The sequence below is a fragment of the Myotis myotis genome, unplaced genomic scaffold (genome assembly GCF_014108235.1).
Source record: "Myotis myotis isolate mMyoMyo1 unplaced genomic scaffold, mMyoMyo1.p scaffold_m19_p_11, whole genome shotgun sequence".
Taxonomy (NCBI): Eukaryota; Metazoa; Chordata; class Mammalia; order Chiroptera; family Vespertilionidae; genus Myotis; species Myotis myotis.
Window position 1 is genome coordinate 27,310,918 of NW_023416315.1, and position 14,595 is coordinate 27,325,512.

The 14,595-nt window shown below is 38.9% G+C and overlaps 1 protein-coding gene across 5 annotated transcripts in view; it reads right to left on the bottom strand.

The window, feature by feature from the left end:
- Positions 1 to 14,595, bottom strand: part of HDAC9 (histone deacetylase 9) — an 828,595-nt gene that overhangs the window by 358,426 nt on the left and 455,574 nt on the right. For 2 of the 5 annotated variants that reach the window (XM_036327967.1, XM_036327965.1), the window contains exons 5-7: positions 12,232 to 12,373; positions 11,138 to 11,258; positions 8,416 to 8,537 (exon numbers count right to left, since the gene is read on the bottom strand). In XM_036327967.1, the coding sequence (XP_036183860.1) occupies positions 8,416 to 8,537; positions 11,138 to 11,258; positions 12,232 to 12,373 (385 nt within the window). Of the gene's footprint in view, positions 1 to 8,415; positions 8,538 to 11,131; positions 11,259 to 12,231; positions 12,383 to 14,595 lie in introns of all 5 variants that reach the window. The other 3 variants (XM_036327966.1, XM_036327964.1, XM_036327963.1) reach the window with 2 other exon arrangements.

Consider the following 14,595-nt stretch of genomic DNA (forward strand, 5'->3'; position numbering starts at 1 on the left):
AAGAGACTGTCACAGTGGGTTAAAACAAACAAAACAAAACAAAACAAAACAAAAGATCCAACTATATGTTGCATGTCAGAAAAAAATCCTATCTAATAATCGACAAACATGGTAATTAACCGTACCTCCAACACACTTCCCATTGGCTAACAGGGCGATATGCAAATTAACTGCCAACCAAGATGGCGGCCGGCAGCCAGGCAGCTGAAGCGAACAGGAGGCTTGCTTGCTCCAGTGATGGAGGAAGCCAAGGTTCCCCGCCTACCATTGCTGGCCTCTGAACTGCACTCTAAGAAACAATGTTGCAATTATAGAAGCTAAACAAACCCCAGAAACCTGCTTTCAGCCAGCCGGGCCTCAGAGCCGGAGTTGCAACAGTGTTTCAATTATAGAAGCCAAACAAACCCAGATACCTACTTTCAGCAGCCGAGGTCTCAGAGCTGGAGCTGAGCCTCAGAGCTAAAGCTGGCTCTCAGTTCCAGTGACAGCCATAGAAGGTAAATAAATCCCAGAATAAAAAAAAAGAAAAAAAAAGAGGTTGGGAGCTTCAGTCGCCCGCCAGTCTGAAAACGGCCCTCAGCCCCTCACCCAGACTGGCCAGGCACCCAAGTGGGACCCCCACCCTGATCCGGGACACCCTTCAGGGCAAACTAGCCAGCCCCCACCCGTGCACCAGGCCTCTATTCTATATAGTAAAAAGGTAATATGCAAACTGACCCTAACAGCAGAAGGACTGGGAATGGCTGGTCACTATGACACACACTGACCACCAGGGGGCAGACACTCAATGCGGGGGCAGATACTCAATGCAGGAGCTGCCCTCTGGTGGTCAGGGCGCTCTCACATGGGAGGAGCTCTGCTCAGCCACAAGCCAGGCTGATGGCTGCCAGTACAGCAGTGGTGGTGGTGGGAGCCTCTCCTGCCTCCTCAGCAGCGCTAAGGATGTCTGACTGCAGTTTAGGCCTGCTCCCCGCTGGCAAGTGGACATCCTCCGAGGGCTGCCAGGCTGCCAGAGGGATATCTGATTGCCATCTTAGGCCCAATCCCCCAGGGAGCGGGCCTAAGCCAGCAGGTGGTCATCCCCTAAGGGGTCTCAGACTGCAAGAGGGCACAGGCTGGGCTGAGGTAACCCCCTCTCCCCCGAGTGCATAAATTTTTGTGTACCGGGCCTCTAGTCTATATAAATAAAAACGTAAATGTTCGTTTGTTCAAAATCTTAAATCTCTGAAAGTTCTTCACCGATTGCTTTGAAATTTTGACAAAACATTGCATTCGAATATGCACGCGTTTTTATATCCCTTATACCTACTATTATATAGATGTCACACCTGTGACAGGTAAAAACATGCTTTTTTTGAAAAACAGTGCCATCTGTTGGATGTAAAAGCAACACACGTTGTACTAAATATTTTACGATTCCATTTCAATGTTTCTGTTTACAATTATAAATTGTAGATAAAATTAACTACAAATATGCGTGTCCAGCTGCAAAACAATCGATCAGCTGAGATATTCTCACATCAATTGCTGGAAATTGGGAACGGAAAGGTGCCAGTTGATCTGACCTCAGGACGAATTTCATTGCCTCATAACTTCTGCAATTTAGTGACGTCAAAAGGAGAATTGGTTGAAAAAGTATTTCCCAATATTCAAACCAATTATAAGAATTGTGATTGGCTGAGTGAACTAGCTATTCTTGCGGCCAAGAACAAAGATGTCTATGAACTTAACAATATTATTCAGTCTAACATTCAAAGCGAGGCAGTCACATACAAGTCCGTCGACACTGTTGTGGAAGCAGATGAAGCAGTTAATTATCCAAGAGGATTTTTGAATTCACTCGATCTGCCAGGGATGCCACCGCACGTACTGCAATTGAAAATCGGCGTGCCAATTATCATGTTGCAAAATATCAACCAGCCAAAGCTTTGCAACGGCACACGGCTTGTAGTAAAAAAATTAATGAGCAACGTTGTAGAAGCAACAATCTTGACAGGACCTTTCAAAGGTGAAGATGTCCTCATTCCTCTCATTCCTATGATTCCAACAGATATGCCATTTCAATTTAAGAGATTGCAATTCCCAATTCGATTGGCGTTTGCAATCACCATCAACAAAGCTCAGGGCCAATCTCTAGAACTGTGCGGTTTAGATCTAGACACGGATTGCTTCTCACATGGACAATTATATGTTGGGTGTTCTAGAGTTGGCAAATCAGACAATCTCTATATCTGCACAGACAATGGATCACAAAAAATATTGTATGCCCACAAGCATTGTGAAATTAAATGTGTTAGAAATGTGTGCTTTCTCTTTTCTTTCTTTTCCATTTAACCAGCCTGAGCCACAGCAACGTGTGGCCGGGTGGAGGTAGTTTTAAATATAAAGACACAGAAAGAGTAAAAATAAAGGGATGGAGAAAAATATTCCCTGCTAACGCTAGGAAATTACAAATTAAAACCACAATGAGAAATCATTACATACTTATTAGAATAGTTGAAATCCAAACAAGTGAAACTGAAAATACCAAGTGCTGGTGAGTATGTGGAGCAACAGGAAGTCGGATGCACTGCTGGTGAGTGTGCAAAATGGTACAGCAGTTTCTCTGTAAGTTCCAGCTATCACATTCCTAAGCATTTACCCAACTGAGTTGAAAACTTGTATCCACACAAAAACCTACACATGAGTGTTTATAGCAGCTTTGTAACTGCTAACACTTGGAAAGAACCAAGATCATCTTTCAATAGGTAAATTGATAAATAAACACTTGTTCATCCATACAATGCAATATTATTCAGCTGGCGGAGGGTGGGGGGCGGGGAGAGCTTTCAAGCCATAAAAAGATACGGAGGAATCTTAAATGCACATTGTCAAGTAAAAAAAGCCAGTCTGAAAAGGCTACACGCTGTATGAGTCCAACTGTATGACATTCTGAAGAGGACAAAACTGTAGAGACAATCTAAATATCAGTGGCTATATATTCAAAAAATTTTTTGGTAAATCTAAAAGTGTTCTAAAAATTAAAGTCTAGTTATTTAAAAATGAAGTCAATGGCAGAAATGAGTACTCAGTTTGGCCCTCGTGAGCCCGGCATCAATTAGAGTTCCTTCTATGGGAAAGGACAGAAACAAATCTGCTGCTCCCGTGGCCACCATATCAGGCTCTGAAATGCTGGGCTCTATCCCCTTCTTTAAAAGAAGTTCTTTTTATTGACATCAGAGAGCAAGGGAGAGGAAGAGAGAGATAGAAACATCAACAATGAGAAAGAATCATTGATCAGCTGCCTCTTGCACGCCCCACACTGGGGATGGAGCTCACAACCCAGGTGTGTGCCCTGACCAGGAATCAAAACGTGACCTCCTACTTCATACGTTCTCCTGAATTTACTTGTTTTATTAATAAAGGTTACAATGTAAGACTTCAAAAACTTTTCAACAGTAAGAGATTTAGTGTTAGCCTGATGCAAATAAGTGAAACTCTTTAAGATAAAAAATATGAACAATAAAATGGCAATGAATACATATCTATCAACAATTGAATCTACAAAAAAAATGAACAAGCAGAACAGAACAGACTCAGGGATACAGAGGACTTTTTGTTGTTGCCAGATGGGAGGGGTGTTGCAGGGGATGGGCAAAGAAGATGAAGGGAAGTACAAAATGGTTGTTACAGAATAGTCATGGGCACGTAAACTACAGCACAGGGAATATAGTCAATAATATTCTAATAACTAGGCGTGGTGCTGGATGGGTGCGGGATTTATTGGGATGATCACATTAAGTTATGTAATGTCTGGTCACTGGGGTCTACCTAAAAACATACATACATACATAAATACATACATACATACATACATAAAACTATTAAGCACTCCCTAAGTCCTGGAATTGTGATTCGAAGTGCATACCATGCATTACTCAACTGAATTCTCAAAATAACTGTGTGAACCAAGTGCAACAATTATTCCTATTTTACAGATGAGGATTGTGGCCTAAAGAGATCGAGTGTATTTCCCAAGATTAAGGATCCAGATTTCAAACTGGTAGATGGATTCAAAGCCTGTGGTACTGTGCCACACTGCTTCTCAATTCTGGGAAAACTAGTGCAAATTTATCACAAAGAATATATTTCAATAATTCTTGCCAATGTTGTGGCAAGAAGAATTGCCACAACAATGGAAATGAGGGTCCTAAGGCATATAAAAGCATTCCAGTTTTTGTCAATCTGGACTAAGATTGTAGGTGAATATTTTTAGAAACAAAAATGCCATCTGTACACAAATGTGTGTGTGTGTCCAGATGTGCACACACACACACCTCTGTGTATTGTGAGAAAGACAGAGAACTAGAGAGAGAAGAAGATGACAGAAAGGTTTTAAAACATTAAAAAAAAATCTCCTGGGTATTTATTCTGGATTATAATAATTTGAACGGGTTACCAAAGTACCACAACATAAATTCTAACTGCTTTACTGAGGGGAATATATTTCATCTCTGCCTTCGTTCCAATTTACTGGATGTGGAAAATGACATTGGCCTTCCAAAGCCTTAACTTATGTTTGGACCCTTTCCATCTCTGAGTCTTATTCTAGGGCTGCTGACCATTAAAGTGAATATTTCAGTGGGGCTGGAACAGTCTTATTAGCCTAAGCCAAGCTTTATATGGCTTGTGCACTTTAAGAGGTTAATCTTGCCAACCAGCTCACTTTGTTCAGAAGTATTAAATGGAAAGACTGCAACATTCAAAGGAAGGCGAAGTTCACTGGGTAAGACCCCAATAATATAATGGAGCATAAAACCTCTAGAACTTTTTACCATAATGTTTTATGAGACATATGCACACACTCGTTGGAACAGAATCTACGTCAAGTGGTTTTGAAGGTCAGTTCAAAGTCACCACATACGTACTATCTTTGTTAGAATTATGGACTATTTCAAAAGTGTCTGGACCCAGAAGCTTTCTTTCCCTATTTTATAGTTTACTATCTGTCCAGCAATATACTATATTAGAGGGGAAAAAGTCACCTACTATAGCATGATATTATTTGCAGCCAAACCAGAAAGCTCAGTAAAATATTCCAAATTTCAGTATCAACAAATGCTGTGTTAAAGAATGAAAAGTATCACAGAGTGTAATTCTAAAAGGGAGTGCTACTTGAAGTAAGGGCCTTAGAAAAAAAATTTTTTTTTAAATTCTTTTATTCTCACCTTCACAACTAATTATAAAGGTCTTTGATGTTCATTGTTAAGAAAGGAGCAAAAGACTCTCAATTCCTCCATTTAAGAGAACCTTGGGTTAGAAATGGGCCTGATTAGAGCTACCTATTCTATTCCTATCATTCTGATGCTTCCAAAATGCTCAAATGGTATGAGCTACTATGATTCTCCTCAGGGGAAGGAAGTAAAGGTCCACTTTGCATGACAAAGGTCAGATTTCTGCAGGCAAATGAGACACCATGGTTGACTGTTCCTAGGTTGTCACTGTCTGGCTGGGTCCAAAGAGGTCAAGAGAGGTTCCAAATTTGGTTCACTGCTTAAGGGACACCCCTGGGGCCACTTTTAAAGGTCATTAAGATTTTCTTACTCTGGTTTCAGCTTTACTCCCTTAAATCTTGCTAACACACACTGGTAATTCAGTACTGATGTGGGTTAAAAGGAAACTGAAAGAATTTAGTATTATATGCAGATCAAAAGTTAGAAAATCCACTCATTTAACAAGTTCCTTTAAATCTAAGATTCAGTTCAATGATATTCAAGTAGACCACAGAGGATGATACTCAGGTCCCAACAGGAAAGCTTGACTCTTATAACTGTCCTGGTATCTACACTATATGATCAACGCCACTACTCGAAATTTCACTTAATATGGTGTAGCTTTCTGCAAAAATTATACCAATCATCACACATGTTTAATTATGGTAAAATTTTATTACTTTCTTTTGTAATAACTCTTGGGGTCACGAAAATACAACAAATGATGAACTGAAATTATTATTTGAGTGTATTTCGATGTTCTCTTTAGTACAAATATATATCTAACCTTTCTCACAGTGGAGTGGAAATACACTCAATGGGTTATATTTATAAAAGTTGGAAGAGTTCTGCCTATTGGAATTAATGAAGTGTATCTCTAAGTATTTTAGATTATGTGTGGAAAATATCTGTATTTAATTATATAATACTTTTCTTAGATCATGGGAACTGAATTATGAAATATTCTGAAGCCCTTATAGAGATAAAATTATTAATGGTTGCTCAAGAATTCTATTGGTACGATGCCAGAGAATATTTGGTTTTACAAATCAATAGTCTGACCCTTCCTAAGTATCAGATTTTCAATAGAAAAGGAAGAAACTTAAAATACTGGGTAAACATAGACAAAGAAAATGTCTTTCATATTAGTACAGTTTTGAATGAAATTCTGTAACATATTGTGAACAGGATTTCTCTTTTAATTTTGTTGGGGATGAGAATGTCTAAAAGAATAAATTAACAGCTTGCTATTCATTCTTCTGAGAGAAAAAATCCTAAACTGTTCTCATGGAAACAATGGGACACAAAGTATGGTTTTTTTTTTGTCCTTGTCCTACAGTATTAAAAACATCAGATTTTCTTTCTGGATGCTTACTGACTCCAAAGGCCACTTCTTCTGCAGTCAGTTTTCAATCTCCCAGTGGAAAGAATACATTCAAAGGCTGTGTGCACAGCAGGGTAGAAGGCTTTCTCTGTGAATGTAACTGTATCACTCATCAGTAACCTCCTGCCATAAGAGGACTTGTGTTTTCTTTCCTTTTAGTGACTCCATGGGCTCTTGAATGCCAGTCACTGCCCCGAGACCTGGGGCCATATTCACATAATCTCTGTCAATAGTTCCTACACAAGCCATTGGTGCAAGTGAATGTCAAGGCTGCAGATCAAAGACCGCACACTCTAAAACTCATGTCCTTTATGGATCAATTTTCATAAACTGTACTCTGTGTTTTAGAAATACATGGAGACTCACTCTGTGCTTTCTTCCTTTTATCCCAGAGACATTTATTTATATAAAAGGCAACCTGATTTGTAGATAATTGTGTTAAATTCTGATGCAATACATAAAATTCATTCTTCCCTTTGCATACCCTTCTTGAAGTATTTTACTGTATCTATTGTTTTACTAGTAGAAATGGCAAAATATTTGGGTTATTAAAAGAAAAAAAAAGACATGGATTGCTTTGCAATATTGACAATCCTTCCCAGTGCCTGGTACAATAGACATTAAGTAATAAATTCTTACTCATGATTGATTTTTATTGTTAAATCTTCATTTTGCTACAGGTAAATTATATGAGAGAAAATAGCTTCAGCATGTGCTTTTACAATGTATACCCACTTTGAGTACTCAAAATTGCTTGGGAAAATAAATAAAATTAGTTAAAATCATTTTCTCTCCGTAGATTTCATATACAAATGACATTGATCTATACTTCTTCAAGTAGACCTGAGTAAAATACAATGGACCAAATTATCTTCTATGAATACCTTTCAGATCACACTGTGGATATAAAATTTTTTAAATTCACAACTTTCTCTAAAGAGCCATATTTGAAAGAAATAACACACTTTTGAACAAAATGTACATGAATGTTATTTATGCTTACATCTTGCTAAAGTCTTAGAATATATTTATTATAGAGGTAAGAGCATTTAACATGTTAAATATGCACATATCAGAGGGCTCACAAAGGAGAAGATATTGAAACAAACACAGGCTTTACAGCCACAAGGCAGCTGGCTAAATTCCAAATAGAGGCTGCACTGTCCCAGTTCCCCAAGGCCCATTTTAATATAATTACAAAAGATTATTAGGTACAAAACTTACTCTGAGTTCTCTTGTAATCTATGAGACATTAGGCAAGTCACTTACTCAGAAGGTAGCTTTGGCTTTATCTATTTTCACCACTTAAACAATTGAAATGTAAGGTCTTTAAACCTTGAAAAGAAAACTGTATCATTCCCATTTTTGTGGTAAATGACTGAGGCCCAACAGAAAATCAGATAAATGGTGAAAATTATAAAGGTCCTCATTAATGGAAAAGATCAGAATTTTCTGAAAAATAAAATTTCTATTTCCCTTAATGCTACCCTTCGTTGCTAATAAGATAATCTGACTAAAATCCAAATATGATAAACTTTTAAATTACAAAAGGTACTTCAATTACAGATTGAATCACGTTGGAACAACAGGGATGTGTGTGTGTGTGTGTGTGTGTGTGTGTGTGTGTACATGTGCGCATGCCTGCGACCAAACACACACTTGTTAATGCTGAGGCCATGGGCGCGAAGCGCATAATAGCTCTCTGATTCAAATCCTTTGACTTTCGTCTAGAAGCAAAATGAAAGGACAGGTATGTGATGCAAGAATAAACCCACTTACCAGTTTTCCGAAGGGGGAAATCATCCTTTGCATCTTGTGCTCCTGGTAATGTGTATTTGTAGGACGGAGACGTTCCGCTCAGGGGTGGAGAGCTTTGATCCAATGATGTATGGTGGGCAGCCCTAGGAGAGACAAGAAGGGGTCACCACTTGCACTGGAGTTTTTCCTGCGTGTTGGTCAGCAATAATCAGTTGCACATGCTGTACACGTGTCTCAGCTGTGTTTATGTTCTTTCTTTTTAGTGTGTACAAACCACAGCCTCATGTAACAGTTCACAACAGCAGTATGTTACGCAATGATTCAGGATCCCCAAGAATGCCCACGTGTGCTTGGTTGGTCACAGAGTCACACAGAAGAGTTTGTTTTATTGAAAGAGAGAATTGACCACAAGCTTGAGTTGTGATGATCTGAGATTACTGTATATGTTTTCTTAAGAGCCATACTAGTGAAAAAGTCATCACCCGAATCCTTTTCAGTCAATAATGTAGAACAACCAAGGTAAAAGCAATCACATGGAAGCACTTCATTTTTAAAATTGCTAGCTAGTACATGAAAGTACACGAGAAGCTTTTCTATGGAAAAGACTGTACTGTCGCAGCCTCAGGTCTCTTGACTTATACCAGTCCAAGGTGCAGACTGGGGACCGCTTCTTTCTTCAATACAAAAGTGATTTCTCAAAATGCTTTCTCTTTTCTGCATAAATACAGGGAAAGAGATGCAATTGTGTAACTGGAGAATAGTTTACAGGACTGACATACACTAGCCAGTGGATGTTAACATCCATAATTTTTATATATGAAGAAAACAACGGATGGGGCCTGTTATCACCAACAAGGTGCTTATTCTACTGGGATTCATCTGAATTGCATTCTCAAGAATTAACTGGTTTAAAAATATTTCACCTTACAAAAAAATATTAAATTCAGAGTCCATAATTCCTAGAACTTTACCCAGCACCATATGGCTCAGTTGGTTGGAGCATTGTCCTGTACACCAACAAAGTTGCAGGTCAGGGTGTGGAAAGGAGGCAACTGAGATATTTTTTTCTCACTTCGTATCTCTCTCTGTCCTCCTTCTTCTCTCCAAAATCAATAAACATATCTTTGGCTAAGGATTAAAAAAAGTCTCTCTTCTTAAACTAGGCTTTAAGTAAGAAAGAATATGAATTACTTATAAATTATGTTTGTAATCTCTATATACAAAAGCCTAAGCAACTGTTAGGACTGAATGACCGGAATGACCAGTTGATGGTCACTATGACACACACTGACCACCAGGGGGCAGATGCTCAATGCAGGAGCTGCCCCCTGGTGGTCAGTGTGCTCCCACAGCCAACCTCCTGTGGCTGGCCAACCTCTCCTGGTCCCTCCCCCAGCCAGCCAACCTCCCGCAGTCCCTCCTTCTGTCTCACCCCCCTGCTGGCAGGCCCCAATCGGCCCAGCCCCTATCAGGACTGGGCGAGATGGCCTTGATAGGCCCTGATTGCCAGCCAGGCCTAGGGACGCCACCCATTCACGAATTCGTGCACCAGGCCTCTAGTTTTAGGTAATAAAACTGCATTTCTTTTTAAAGGCTGTGATGTTGATTGAACATTTGAAAGTTGTCTTTCTGGATTGGTTTCTCAAGTGAACTGACATACACTACAGAAATTATGATTACCACTGTATTTATACAGCATCTGCCTCAGTTACATTTCTTGGGATGCAGAGAAGGGAAGATACTTAAATAAGTACAACAGCCCTTTCAATAGAACTCCTGGGATGCTTACAATTTCATTATAACAGTAATCAAATATTTAGTCCTTATCCTCATGATGTGAGAGATTAAAAATATGTAATTGTAAAATCCTATGGTCATGAAGCAAACATTTATAAAATGAGAGAAATTAAACTTTTATCTATTAGTTTATTAGCCAAACATGCTTTGCCTGTAAGTTTTGTCCTGATTTTGAAAAACACCTCCTGCTGTATGTTTTGCAGAGAGAATTGTGTACTATACAGTGTCTCTTTACTGGACTTGGGAAAAGATGTCCATAAAAACTGCAATACCACAATGTCCTCCATGGCCCACTGTGTGTCAGAAGCCAGTCTACTCTCATTTCACAGGGAGGGAAGAAATCGGGTGATATGCCCAGGGGTAAACTAGTCACTGAGGACTTCGATTTAGTTAGTTACCATCCTTCACTTTCTTTCCCTTCCCCTTTTATGTTTTAAATTAAAAAAAAAAAAAGAGTCTGGACTTTTAAACATAGCTCAGCTCTCCATCTTATAGCAAGCCAAGTAAAATGAAATCTCAACCTGTCAAATGTTCAGAAATTACTGTAAAGATATCAGATGCGCCGTCTGAGACTAGAAAAATGCAAAGTATGAATTCATTTCTAGGCCCCATCCCACGCTTGTCAGTTACTCATCGAGGGAAGAACATATATCCTTCCTGGCCCTCAAGATGATACCCGCTCCCGTTTGGGAAGCCCTGACCTCTGTTTACATACTTTACCACATTATTTCATAGGATGCCCCCAGCAGGCTCAGAGGGCTGCTTCTGTTATCATCCTTCATTCACAGAGAAGGAAACCGGAGGGTAGAGAATTCAAGAACTGGACCCAGCACCCCATGGCTGAGAACCGGCAAGCCCCAGATCGGGGCCCAGGTGGGCTGAGTACACAACCTGTGTTCTTTATCCCCAGGTAATGAAAACAGCTGAACACTGCACATACGTGTACCAGAGCTTGGGATGGCGGCTCACGGAATGATTTTTTCCATTAGTTGGAGTGTCTTTTGTTGCTGATTTACTCAACAGGAATTCTTGAAGCTTCTGCTTTACTTCTGTACTTGCCACTGCCCCTGAAACACAGGCGGACAGAAACAGATGCTGGCTTAGAGCTGTATCCTTTCATGCTTCTAACGTATTTAGCAAAAATTAAGAAGTAACCCCACTGGTCACAGCATATGAAGTTTTCCTATGACAAGAAGAAACCAGAGTCTAAACGGGCGTTAGAAAATGGCATAGGAAGCTTCTGTAACTCCTGATTAAACTGCCAATTTTCAAAAGACCTTCCATGATTTCCTTAATTGCTTTTGCAGAGAGGGGAGTCCCAGAATTAATACTAACTTTTTTCTAAGCTTTAACAAAATCCTGCTGGGAAACAAAACACTGCCCTTTAAAAATCAAGAATCTCGGGGAACCCTATAAGTGACTAAACACATCAAATGATCTTTTTGAATCACTATTTTGAAAAACCAACTTTTTTAAAAAGCCTCTTTTGAGCATTAAACAAGTCAATCCTGCTGACAATTCCGGTTCAACGCATCCAGTTTTCAACCTTGTGACACCCTGATTTTGAACTGACCTCACTGCAAGGGAATTATTTGGATCTGTCTCCCTCTGGTGGATAGCTTTTTATTTTTACAAATGTTCTGCCTTAAATCTTCCCAAGGCCTCACTACTCAAAAACTAAATAGAGGCCAGACTGGACTCACAGAGCCATTACTACATGAGCCAGAGAAAGGTTATGATTAAACAGTATGGCAGAGCTGGATTGCTTTACTGTAACATTATTTTTGAAATTCAAAAACGTAGACATTAGTATCTTGGCTGAACAATGCCGTGTTTACTCCCTGAGATGCTTTGCAGACTAAATGCGGAGAGCTGATAGGTGAGGTCAAAGCTTTACATTTGAGTCTCTCATTTATTCTTATAGTTTTTAATGCAGGTAATCTTGACAAATTCAATTCCACTCTTTCTCCGGCTTCTTTCTGCAGGAGGACGGGCTAAAGGGGAGGGAAGAGGGTCATCTTTTACCCTGGTGCCTCTTACTTTCTCGTCCTCTCTCTTTGCCTCTGAGAGGAGGAAGCTGCTGTTCTCTGCGATGCCTCTCTACTTCCTGTTCTTGCCTCTGCTGCTCCAGTTTCTGCTCCTTTTCTAGGAGTTCTTGTTGCTGTTTTATGGCTAGAAGTTCCTGTTGCAACTTACGAGAAGAGAAAGACATGAGAGTGTGCACTTTCTTTAAGCTTCATTGTCATCACTGACCAAAATCGAAATGCTGTGAGCTTTTAGAACTTGCTTGGATTTAGTTGACATGTTTACCCATTTTTTTTTATATAAATTATTACAGTCTAAAGGCAAGCACAGAATGCCACAGATGGTCTTAACCTCATCAATAAGGTCGTTTTTAGGGAGCGTCATGACCTGTCAAAAATCATTACCAAATTCACCCAGATCTTTAGTTCCCTGAGTAGCTTTTCTTTGTCATCTGAAATATATAAACCAGGCAAAGGCAGGAACTGTCCAGAGTCTACTTTACCACTTCTTCCCCCATGACAAATAAACAACTGAAATCTTCAATTCCTATCCCAAGAAATAGAATGAGTATTAACTAAATAGAATGATGAGAAACAAGTTAATTTTGGGGAACTATACCTGAAATAGAATAAGGGTTAAGAATTGCAAAGCCTCACAGAGAAGATTCTCTATAGATTAGTGCAATCTATTATCCATAGTAGGCTCTTTTCTCAAAACAGAAGAAGACTGAACACACAATATCCTTCAGATGAGAGAGACTGATTAAGATCACTTCCATTAAACTGCACTTTGATGCACTGTAGTTTGCTTGTCTGCATCGCTTGATTTCATTTCCAAACAATGAATAACATGAATAGGAAGCATTCTTAATAACTGTTGTAAGATGCCAGCTTGCACTCAGGGTGAGAATTTGATATCTATGAATAATAGGAAACATGCCCACTGAGGAATAAGTAAAGACTGTGAATTCTACTTAGATTCTGACATTACCAGATCTAGGCAAGTTACTAAACTACAGAGAGCCTTGGTTCCTCATATGTAAGACAGAGAAATAATTGCCCTCACACATCATGCCCAAAACATACATGAAATTTAGTTTGTTAAGTTTGAACCATACTACTTTTAATTATTATTCCTATTTTTAACTCTCAATACCAATGAATTTAGTCAATATGCTGTTCATATTAGGTTGTGACCCAAAGGTATGAAATGTATGATGCAAAGTAACAGAATAAAAATAAAAAGCACTGTGGAATGGTATCAGCGTTAGGCAATGTGTTAACTATGATAGCGCCATCCCTACCAGAAAGATGGGGTTAGAAGCATTTCTCTGTACTCTTTATATTAAATCTTTGTCATTTTGGCTTTGCTACACTAGTCTTTTATTGGATGTTTTTAGATATTCCATTGTAACAGAAAAATTCAGAACTTTGCTTAAAGTCTACCTTGAATGTTAATCCTGTACAGATATTAGGATTGGTTAAATGGATTCAGTTCTTCACCCAAACCCCAATGAAATTTAAATTTAATCTATCTTAGGAATCTAGAAAGGCTCTAAATTTAATTTCCATAGCCACCATTTATTATTGAAGACTATAGGAAGGGGGGCTGGAAAAAAATAGAAATAAAGTGTCACCCCTCCATTTTCAGACGGTTTGGTCAAGGGGACAGGCACGATTGGGATAGCTTCGGAGACAAACAAGGTAGGACTACAAATACTGGAACCACCAGCCACTGTCTGTGTGGCCCTGGGAAGGTTAGAGTATTTCTCTCTGCCTCAGTTTATTGGGTGGGAAAATGGGATAATAGCATCTAACTGGGCAGATGTTTATAATAGAAGCCAAGGATTCAAAGTGCTAACGTAAATAAAGCCTCATGAATTGTCTTCCTCATTAAAATAAAATCAAAATGAATGCTAAAATCATCAACTTTTAGCTTTACCCATAAATAAATGGAAAACAATAATAGTTTTGAAAAGCAAAAAACTTGTTAAACTTCCTAAAATCTTATGTCTGTCTTCAGTTTCTGAGAAAAAAAGTTACTGTCTTGAAAAATCATTTTTAAAGTTAAATTTCCCTTTAGCAACCTCAGGGTCACTTTTTCTCTCAAGAGCCTCCTCTTTCTAATATTTTCCAGGTGTCAGTAAACCTACCATGTTACTTTGCTTGGGCCAAAGTAACAATTAATTACCTACTTTCTACCATTAATTTTTCAGTAAACTGAAACAATAAATTCATTTAAAAAGTTATTTTCATGTTTACAATTAAAAAATACATCACACGTGAATGAAAAGAAGTAAATGAAGTAGGTGGGGACTTATCAGTATTGCCCTGTACTTAAGGCAACATGACTCATCTACTAGAGCAGAATGAACCACAC